Genomic DNA, 11,218 nt, shown 5'->3' on the forward strand with positions numbered 1-11,218 from the left:
TTGCCTTCAGCTCAAAATAGTCCACATGCCTCAGTGGCATGTTTTGGGGAGACTTGCTCTGAACCCCCTCAGTTATTATGCATTTATTTTAAAACCCCAGGACAATTTCTGAGTGTGTGTGTGTGTTTTGTTTTTTTGTTTTTTTGAGAGAGAAAGAGCCAGAGAGAGAGTGGGAACATACACTAGTGGGGGGGTGGGGGGGAGAGAGAGAGAGAATCCCAAGCATGCTCTGCATGCTGTCAGCATGGACCCTGATTTAGGGCCTGATCCAGGAACCTGATGGAAATCCATGACCTGAGCTGAAATCAAGAGTGGGATGCTTAAATGACTGAGCCACCCAGGTGCCCCAATTTCTGGGTGTTTTTAAGTCATAATCTAGGGAAACAAAGGTGAATAATGAGCATATTTATTTGTAACCACTGTGATGAGGGCAAAATACGTGTGCCCTAGAGGACAGGACACATAAAAGTCTATCTTGTTCATCACTTGCCCTTGATGCTGACACACGGCCTGACACCTAACAGGCTCTGTGTATAAAAGAAGCCCCAACTTCCACCAATAGTCAGGAAAAGTCACAGGAGCTCTCCCAGAAAAGGGTGATATTTAAACTAAGCCAAGAGGCACTTGGAAACAGTGTTACGTAATAATTATTGGCAGTCAGACTGGCACACTGGACCTGCTCATAAAACCAGCTTTCTCCTACCAGCTTCCTTCCTCACCCTGGGCAAGTTACTTCCTCTCTCTGGGCCTCCTGCTTTTCATCTGTAAAAGAAGGGGTGGAGGTCCACAATCTCTGACAGCTTTTGTGCATGTGTGTGAGTACTTGCCTTAACTAAATCCTATAAAGTTTGCAGGGGAAAAAAAAAAAAAAAACAACTGATACACAAAAACCTGCAAGTTTGCACTCCAACTGAATTCTCTTGCGGATAATAAGTAAACAACGTTAACAGGAAACCAAACAAAACCAAGCAAAAAACTGCTGTGAAACTTTTGGCAAACGGAAGGAAGAGCAGTTCTCAAACAGCTGGGGTGCCTGGGGGTAGCAGGCAACATTTTCCCCAGTGGGTACAAAATAACTGAGTTGGTGAGGACAAACTGGGGAAGGGGAGGGAGTAAAAGAAAACTCCACTTGTTAGATCGCTTCCTCTCTGGGTCTTTTTCACACTTTCTGTCTATTCCCACCCCCACCCCCTCACCTCCGTTGTATGTCTGTCTCTTTCTGATCTTTAGTTGCTGCCTACCGCCGCACATTGTCCCCCCCCTCCCCCCGGGGTTACTTCTCATGGAACAAAGTCTCTGTGGCTCTTAAATCCTATTTGGAGACGTCCCATGGTAATAGACCCTGTCGGCAGGTTCAAGCCAGGTTCAGGTGGAGCTGCGGCCAGGTGTGGAGCTGCGCGCACCCGGGAGCGCGGTACTGCGCCCGAGCGCCCCTCCCCCCGCCCCTGGGGCCCCAGACCCCGCCCCCGCCCCTTGCAGGCCGTGGGTTTCCGGCAGCTCAGGCTATTTTAAGGCGCGCGCTGGGCTGATCGCTTCGCTGTGAGCCCTCTGCTCTTCGGTGACGACTTCGTCCTTCTCCTCCCCTCTGGGGCCCCGCCAGCATGGGTCCCAGGCCCCAGTCGCTGCTCGCCGCCCTCCTGCTGCTCCTCGCCGTCGCTGGCCCCGCGTACTGCGACACACCTGCCAACTGCACCTACCCTGACCTGCTGGGCACCTGGGTCTTCCAGGTGGGCCCCGTTGGTTCTCGGAGCGAAGTCAACTGCTCGGTTATGGGTAAGCCGCGGCGCCCCGGCCTCTCCCCCTTCCCGCTTTGGCCCGGGACTCCTTCTTTGCCTTCCCGAGGTCTCTGCCCCCAGCGTCCACGCGGAGCGCCGAGACCCGAGGCTGGTGCTACTGGGAAGCCAGGATGGACTTGAGGCCCCTTGGGGTGCCTTTTCCCGCTCCAGGGCCGAGAAGCCCAAGCTGAGCGGCTGAGAACTTCTAATTGCACGTTTCCTTAGCCATTCCCGGGGCCTAAACACTTTTTCGAGAACTTTTTTCCCTTTTTAGTTTTTGGGTTTTGGTTTATTTGATTTGGAAGAGAGTTGAGACCGTGCAATCTTAAGATCTCCCTGCCCAATCTGCATATTTCTTTAAAGCTGTGCCCATGAAAAATAAGCTCGAATACCGGAGAAAATAGCAAAAAAAGTTTTTTTCCTTTTGTTAGCTTGTGGGAAAGAGCCTTTTTTTTTTTTTTTTTTTTTTTTTGCCCAGAGTTTTTGACTTACACGTGTGTTGAAGCTACTAGTCCGAGAAAACTTTCGGTATTGGCTCTGCCCTTTTTCGTGTATTGCAGGGAGATAGATAAAAGTACTCCCTCACCCCCCACCCCCCGCCCATTCATTCTTTTTTACTTTCTACTTCTTCGTCGTCGTCTTTTTTTTTTTTTTTTTGGGGGGGGGGATAACTCTTTAGTCAGTGATTATATTTGGGAATGTCCAGAGCCAAGCACAAAGTCTGGCTTATGGAAACCTCTGAAAGAAATGTCTCGTGTTAGAACACACTGGGATATTTCATTTGTCCTCAGAGAACATAGCTACCCTGAGGACAAAGAATTTAGAGAAGGGAGAAGAAAAAACACACAATCTCTGTCAAAAGAGGCACTCTTGTTCTGCCCAAACCCTTACCACCCTGTGGCATGCGCAGAGTGAGGGAAGCTCTCTGCCTCAATTTCCTTGTCTCAGCAGGAAAAGATTGCCAGGTCATTTGTTACTAAAACAGACCTATTCAACTATTCCAACTCCAGATGACTGTGTGGCATTTTGTAATCCTGGGCATTATAACCACCTTCAGTTTTAAAAGTTGAATTTGAAGGTCCGAAGCAGAAGGAGAACTGTTCTGTCACATGCAGTCTCCTCTTTCCGAGTATTCATCTGAAACCTGGAAAAACTAAAGTGTGAAACCCCCAGATGGACACAGCAGAACCCTTTCAGACAACCTCTGCTTATAAATTGTGCCTTTGACTTTAATCTAGTAAAGACACATGTAGATCGGAGCTCTTATCTTCTGAAGGTTGAAAGCTTAGTTCCTATTGGCACAAACTAGCTTTATAGGATAGAAACCTTGAGTTTGCCTAATAGCGTGGAAGGATTCAGATTATGAGGTTCTGAACTGCTAGAGCCATTGAGAAGGACACCCCATTTCTTCCCTAAAGAGATCATTTCCTTTGTCCTTGTGATATGATAGCAGATCTTTTATATTTTCCATTTTCCATTTTTTGACTACCATTTCGTATTCTACCCATTTTTGGCTGTCATTTGAAACATCCCTATTCCTCCTTTTCTTCAGTGTTTGGATGCTCTGGGAAGGTAGGGCTGTACTTTTGGGGGACTCTGCCTGGTGGGCCACTGGACATATTTCTGTCTTTTGAGCCTTCACTTCACTGGTTTTCCCGAGACACCTGTGGGAGTGTACAGGATAGAGATTCTGATATCTTCACAAGCCAGACTGGTCCAAATCCGGTGGCATGAAAGGAAAGCAGCTTAAAAATCATGGAAATTCTAGAGATTTCCCTGCCATTTGCCGTCCAAATAATTTTCCTCTGTTGTGCATTATTATTTATTTATTTATTTTTAGGACCACCAGAAAAAAAGGTAGTGGTGCACCTTAAGAAGTTGGATACAGCATATGATGATTTTGGCAATGCTGGCCATTTTACCATCATTTACAATCAAGGCTTTGAGATTGTGTTGAATGACTACAAGTGGTTTGCCTTTTTTAAGGTTAGTTTTGTTGGGAACGCATTTGTATTTTCAGTGATTTGATATCTGAAGCTTCTTCTAATCAGACTCTCAGAATTTTAATTTTAGATTAAGAAGATAACCAGAATTGACACCATTTTTCCCAAGAGATATTAGATGGTGTAATTTTGTCACTTTATTTAAAATTGTGAATTCAGTAAATTAAAAAGAGCTGTGTTTGAATATGTACAACCCATCTGTATTGAAATTTACATTTCGGTAAGTATGACTAAATTTATTTATTACTGCACCTTTACTTTTAAATGTTGCCTTAGTCACTTGGCTCTGTACTGAATGTGTAGGAAAGATATGGGCATTATAAATTTCTTTTTCTTGGAATTATTATCCTATCCTACCATTGCTTGTTGACTCTGAAAAATTGATGACACATTCCTCAACTTAATAATGATGGATGGGTTATGTCCCAATACACCCATTGTAAATGGAAAATGTCTTTGATTCCTATCAGACATCATGGCTTAGCCTGCCCTACCTTGAACATGCTCAGAACACCTAAATTGGCCTCTAGCAAAATCATCTAACACAGTCTATTTTATAGTGTGTTGACTATTTCATTGAATTAATTGAATACTATAATAAAAGGGAGAAACAGAATGGTTGTAAGTGTATCACTGGTCCACCCTTGTGATCATGGGGCTGACTGCTACTGTTCAACATCACAGGAATGTTTCCTACTGCATAGTGCTAGCCTAGGAAAAAATCAAAATTCAAAGTCCAGTTTCTACTGAACGTGTATAGCTTTTACACCATATGTATGTGTGTAGCTTACCAAAGATGGTAAGTTGGACCACCGTAAAGTCCAGGACCATCTGTGTTATAATGTACTAGATGTATTAATGTGAATAACTGCCTTTAGTGAGCTGAGACAAAGAGATAGAGAGCGTGAGTTATGCCTTGGGCTGAAGTAAAATGTAGCTCCGCCAGTCCAACCTGTGTTCTTCTTTCACTGGGGAAGAAGCATTGTCCGTTCTTGTTCTTGTATTTTAACACCTTGCTTCCGTTGCATACATATGCTGAGGTATAATAGCTTATTTAGCACAGATTTCAGTCCATCCCAGATAACTTTCTGAAGTTGGAACTTTTCCTGTTGGCAGAGTATTAACTGCTGTAAGTGAATTGAGGACACAAGCCTGAGACTCGCTGTTTCTTACTATAAATAGAGTATAAACAAAAACAGACTTGCATGGAGTAGGGTTTACAACTTTTGGAACATCTGGTAAGAGTTGGCCAATTACAGGGATCTGTGGGAAAGTGGGGAATGAATCTGTTTAGGATGATGAAAGACAGGGGACTAACAAAAGAGTCACCTCTGAATTTATTGTGATTTTTCTAACCTGGCTTGTGATTTAATCACTGGGCTATGGTGCTACATCTGAGCCAAGTATATTTCTTAGAATAACAACTTTCCTTTTTTTTTTTTTTTCCTTAACCTTGAGAATCCCTCTTTAACATGAATAAAGGGAAGAGAGACCAAGAGGAAAAAATTATCCCCCTCGCCTGTATTAGCTGGTTTGATACTCAGAACTGATCTATCCTTTCTGATCTATCCAGTTGAGAGCCAGCTGGTCATGTTTTTTAGTTGGAACCCATGCTTGACCATTTATGAAACGTTTTAATATCACCCCTGGATACTATGTATTTAGAAAAATAGTATCTATATGAATTTTTAAAATTGTGATACATAGGTGGTAAGCATAATTCACTCTGAATATAATTCTTGGTCTGCTTATTCATGAGCCTAGGGCTTTGCAGACTCCTTGTCGGTACTCTGCTATAGCCCTTCAAAAGTTCTTTGCCTTTGAGGTGAGAACCATTTGCCTATGGAATCGATGTACAAGGAAAGACCTATTCAAGCTAGTTGTTGACTATGTACTCTACCCGCCTCCGCCTTGTCCTTTTTTGCCTGACACTTGGTAGACACTTAGTTGCTAATTTGTTTAAATACTGAAAATGAATCCATGAAGTGGAATTCACTTGAGAAATAGGAGGTTGAAGTATAAGATGGGAAGTTGCATACAAATAGATGAGTAAGTAAAATAGTTTTACCCATTTGGGTTAGAAAAGTTTTCTTTCTTCCCTTCTGTAGAATGGGAGAAACTGTTGGGCAAACTTCTAAAGTCAGCATTTAATTGCCTGAGCCATAACCAGAAATAGATCTGAGCAGTTTCCTTTTATTAATATTTTTCCATCAGTTTGTCTGCTCTCAGCTTAAATAAGAGTCCAAAGCTGGTAGGTACAGAGGGGACAGCTGGTGGCTGGAGGAGGAATCAGAATGCCTTTTTGTATTTCCCTTGAAATTACAGTGTAAGCACATTGGGTATTTTTCCATAACCTCAGAATGTTAAGTCATGGGTCACTAGAGAGCCACTTCATAAAGTCAAATAAGGTTTTATTTTATTTTTTTTTTTTTTTAACATAGAGCTTTTTTTTTTTTTTTTTTCAACGTTTTTATTTATTTTTGGGACAGAGAGAGACAGAGCATGAACGGGGGAGGGGCAGAGAAAGGGAGAGAGACACAGAACCGGAAACAGGCTCCAGGCTCCGAGCCATCAGCCCAGAGCCTGACGCGGGGCTCGAACTCACGGACCGCGAGATCGTGACCTGGCTGAAGTCGGACGCTCAACCGACTGCGCCACCCAGGCGCCCCTCAAATAAGGTTTTAAGTGTACTCAACCACAAGTGGGAAGAATCAATACATACACTGTTGTTGGGTAGACCCCTACTTAATCACAGGCTTCTGGATGGCATTCTCTGATTAGGAGCAAGAATAGGAAGAGTGTTCTTGCATTAACTGATTTCAGTATATTTTTTGAAGTGCTTTTTTAAACAGAACCATTATCAGGGCTGTGTTTTCCTGCTGAGAAATCAGTCACTCTGACTGGTCAATAGTTAAGTTTTGTGATAGGATCATAATTTTAGTAAACAGAGTAGAATATACATAAGATACTTGGTTTTAAAATTTCTCTTAAGCTAATCAAGCAGTTCTAGATAAACATGTTTTGCAGAGTGAAAGAATCTATGCTCTTTTGGCAAATCCAAGTGACAGAGTAATGGGGAGCTGAGTTTTAAATTTAACAAAAATTATAGAGTGGAATTGACTGTAGATAATAGGAAAGGCAAATATTTTTGGTGACACTGGCTAACACAAAAAGCTTGCTGGATTTTTACCATAAGTATCAGGGCATTTCCTGCAGAAGTACCAAATTAGGTGTCTAACTCAAGAAAAACGCAAACGTCTTTTTTTAATAAGATTTCTTTTCTTTTTTTTTTAATTTTTTTTTTTTTTACTCTTTATTTTTTATTTTTGAGACAGAGACAGAGCATGAACAGGGGAGGGGCAGAGAGAGAGGGAGACACAGCATCTGAAGCAGGCTCCAGGCTCTGAGCTGTCAGTACAGAGCCCAACACAGGGCTCGAACCCACGAACTGTGAGATCATGACCTGAGCCGAAGTCGGACACTTAACCGACTGAGCCACCCAGGCACCCAATAAGATTTCTTTTATTTTTTTTTTAAGTTTATTTTAAGAGAGAGGAGGGGAGAGCAAGTGTGTGTGAGCAGGGAAAGGGCAGAGAGTGCGCGAGAGAAAATCTCAACCAGGCTCTGTGTAAGTGCAGAGCCCCATATGGGGCTTGATCCCATGAACCATGAGATAATGACCTGAGCTGAAATCAGGAGTCAGCTACTTAACCATCTGAGCCACCCAAGCACCCCAACCAAAAACCTGTTAATGTCACAGAGCTTTGGTCATTTATTCTACAGACTTAGAAAATATCTTTTATATGAAAATTTATTTTTGAAAAGGTAGAATTATCAAGATGTAAGCAGTATTTGTTATTTAGAGTGTCTCATGTAAACTACAACGTAGTGTTCAACCTACCACTGTTAAAGAAATACCTGACATTTTTGCCATGAGTATCTACTATCTGTATGTTCTTAGTCTGCAAATCAATTGGATTTCCAGATCTCTATGTTGACTCATACCAGGCCCTACCACTTGTTTCCTTTTGTCCTTTTCAGATATGCCTTCATTAGATTACATATATGCATTAGATTGTTTCTTGTTGTTGTTAGCGTTTGTTGAACAGGTGATACATGTAGGATATTGTTAGCTCTGTTCCACGCAGCCCAGTAGAGCCGACAGCTCCGGCATCATTCTCCCTGCATTCCAACTTTGAAGCAATTGTGATACCACTACTGTTGGTAGGAATTTGCTTTATTTAGTTCTCAAGCCTCCCCTGGAAGGTGGGCATTTTTCATAATCTAAGTTTTTGTAAGCTGTTTCTTTTCCCCCCTTGGTTTTAACTGCTTGAGAAATTGGGAGTGAAGTGGGGATAATCTGTTGTTGAATAGGACTTCAAGCTAGATAAAAAGCTTGGAAGGAAATAAATCTGGACACTGAATTTTCATTCCTGGATAGTTTGAACTTGATAGGAAGCACTAGGTATATATTCTTAAAAGGTATATTTTTCTACTCCCCTTCCTGCATACATTCAATTATCTGAAATGTTATGGGGAGTTATAATCTCAGATGTATTTAGGGCTCACCTGGGCAGATACCTAAGCATTTGAAATGACTGTAATGTAAAACAATAAGGAGTAATAAGATCAATGGCAAAATGGAAACTGTCTTAGAGGCATTCATACTCAGTTTTTTAAAAAAACAGTGTACTGGCCAAAGTAAATGACAGGACTATCTGCAGGCTAGTTTCTAAGAGTTATCAAATTTAATAGCATTGCCATTGGCTTATAATTGGTATGCCCAACAAATTTGTATCCCTTCAAAGTACCTGCAGATCAAAAGCAGCCAACCTCTTTTTTTTTTTTTTTTTTTAAATTTGTGTGTGTGAGAGAGCGAGAGAGAGAATATCTTAAGCAGGCTCTGCTCCATGCTTAGTGCAGAGTGTGATGTGGGGCTCAATCCCATGACCCTGGGTTCATGACCTGGGCCAAAATCAAAAGTCTGATGCTCAACCAACTGAGCCACTCTGGTGCCCCAAAAGCAGCCAACCTCTTATATGAAAACAGAATATAACAAAACAGGATGTTAAATAATGGCTGACTATGTGTTGGGTGGATAAGTGATTTTTTTTATGCTTTTATGTACTTTATTTTTTATCATCACGTGTAAAGCTCCTCTGTACCACATCTTCTCTAATGGCACAGAGGAAGGAAGTCCTATGAGCGAAACTGAGTTCCAAAGAAAACCCTCGAGTTAAATAACCTTTTCCTGCTTCCCATTTCACTTTCTCTGAGGCTGCAAAAAAGGAACAGTAGAGCAGGAACTCAGACTTCATTTTGAAGATTAAGCCACTCACGGGTGGAGAAGATGTGTTGAAGAGAAACTAGTCTTCTGACTGAAAATTTTATTTTAGGACTGGCAAGCAAACCTTATTGATCTAATTGCGTTTTTGTTTGCAACCCACTAGTCTTGGTAGAACTTGAAGCTAAAAAAGACTTCCATGGTTCTTTCTTTCTTCTTTTTTTTTTTTTTTTAAGTTTATTTATTTTGAGAGACCACTGGGGAGGGGCAGAGAGAGAGAGAGAGAGAGAAAGAAAAGAAAGAGAAAGAAAGAAAAGAAAGAAAGAAAGAATGAATCTCAAGCAGGCTCTGCACTGTCCTCATAGGGCTTGATGTGAAGCTCAAACTCACAGAACTGAGATCATGACCTGAGCCAAAACCAAGAGTCAGATGCTTAACTGACTAAGCCACCCAAGCGCCCCTTCCATGGGTATTTCTATATCAGGTTGGCTCTTGAAACAAGAGTGGTATGTTGGGAAATCCATACCAGGGAATTTATTTGCACATTTTGTGTGCTAGTGACTTGTAAATTTCAAGCTTGTCACATCAGCCAGAAATATCAATCATGTTTCTACAGTTAAGAATTTGGGAATCTTGTAATGTTTTTTGTTTTTGTTTTTGTTTTTTTTTACTGTGTGTGCTTTCTGGGTTCATTTTTAAGATCTAACAGTTTAGCTTTTAGAATACTTGTTTTTAGCCTAATTTACTTGTTTTAGTATAGATTTAGCATACTGAGATCCAGATGTTGTCTTTTTTTTTTTTTTTAATTTTAACAACTTGAGATTTACTCTTGAGTATTTCATTTTATGGAAAGAATCAGAAGTTTAACAATCCAAGCCTAGTTTTGTTTTCTTTTTCATGGTGATGCTTAATTGTAACATAATGACTTAGTTTACCATTGTGAACTCTTCATAGGATGTCACTGATTTTATCAGTCAGTTGTTCATGCAGCTGGGAACTGTCAGGGTACATGATTTGAGACATCTGAGGAACAAACTGGGTGAGCTCCACTGAATTTTTTAACTTACTAAAGAGCCAGCTTCCCTCCTCCGTGGTGGCTTATGCAAATTACTATTTGTTTATTCATCTGGGAAAGGGAGATGAAGACTGGAGAGATTAGGGTTTTCTTATACATTTCTTGCTTGAGCCTGCTTCTTGCTTTGCTACTTCTTACCTGCCTGCACTGTTTTATGTGAGTGATCTTTCACTTTAGTTTATTCTGTTTGCAACACATCGAATTGGTTGTCGCAAGTATGATGCTCATAACATAAGCAGACATGAACCCAAAAAGGTAGAGACCCAGTTAAGAAAAAGCTCACAGTCACTTCACTTATTTGAAGTAGTTACACTGCCTCAGGTTGCTCATTTTTTTCCTATAAAGACTCCAGAGGGAACCATGTGAAGCTATGGCATATTAGGTCTGTTTTCTAGTAGAGAGGGTGGCTCTTCCAGAGAAATTCATCTGCCTGGCACTCATCACTGTGAGACATCACCCATCTTTTGAAACTGACTCCTTCTCAGAACAGAGACTACTGACTAGGAATAAGAGGGTCTTTTTCACTTTTGACATTCTTCTCACACTTAGAAAAGGTGTTTTTTAAAATTTTAATCTTATTTTAGAGTGCACGCATGTGCGGTGTGAGCACAAGCAGGGGAGGGGCAAAGGGAAAGTGAAAGAATCTCAAACAGGCTCCTTGCTCATCACAGAGCCTGACATGGAGCTCAATCCTACAACCCTGGGATCATGCCCTGAGCCAAACTCAAAAGTTGGATGCTCAAGAGACTAAATCACCCAGGCTCCCCAAAAAGATGTTTAAATCATTACTCTCACTGGATCCATAAATTTAGAGGTCTTAAAACTTTTTATGGAAGGGGCGCCTGGGTGGCTCAGTTGGTTGAGCATCCAACTTCTGCTCAGGTCATTATCTCATGGCTTGTGAGTTCGAGCCCCACATCGGGCTCTGTGCTGATGGCTCAGAGCCTGGAGCCTCTTCAGATTCTGTGTCTTTCTCTCTCTCTCTCTCTGCCCCTCCCCCACTCACACTCTGTCTCTCAAAAATAAATAAACATTAAAAAAAAATTAAACTTTTTATGGAAAAAGGGTGGTTAGAGAGTAA

At 41.5% G+C, this 11,218-nt stretch overlaps 1 protein-coding gene across 2 annotated transcripts in view; it reads left to right on the forward strand.

The window, feature by feature from the left end:
- Positions 1-1,514: 1,514 nt before the first annotated feature.
- Positions 1,515-11,218, forward strand: part of CTSC (cathepsin C) — a 38,613-nt gene continuing 28,909 nt past the window's right edge. Inside the window, exons 1-3 of one of the 2 annotated variants that reach the window (XM_047071806.1) lie at positions 1,515-1,773; positions 3,616-3,761; positions 10,017-10,101. In XM_047071806.1, the coding sequence (XP_046927762.1) occupies positions 1,602-1,773; positions 3,616-3,761; positions 10,017-10,101 (403 nt within the window). In that variant the 5' untranslated portion in view covers positions 1,515-1,601. The remainder of the gene's footprint in view (positions 1,774-3,615; positions 3,762-10,016; positions 10,102-11,218) is intronic. The other variant, XM_047071805.1, reaches the window with a different exon arrangement.

Source organism: Lynx rufus, unplaced genomic scaffold (genome assembly GCF_022079265.1).
Source record: "Lynx rufus isolate CCGP_SWC_20201006 ecotype Redwood Valley unplaced genomic scaffold, mLynRuf1.p SCAF_9, whole genome shotgun sequence".
NCBI lineage: Eukaryota > Metazoa > Chordata > Mammalia > Carnivora > Felidae > Lynx > Lynx rufus.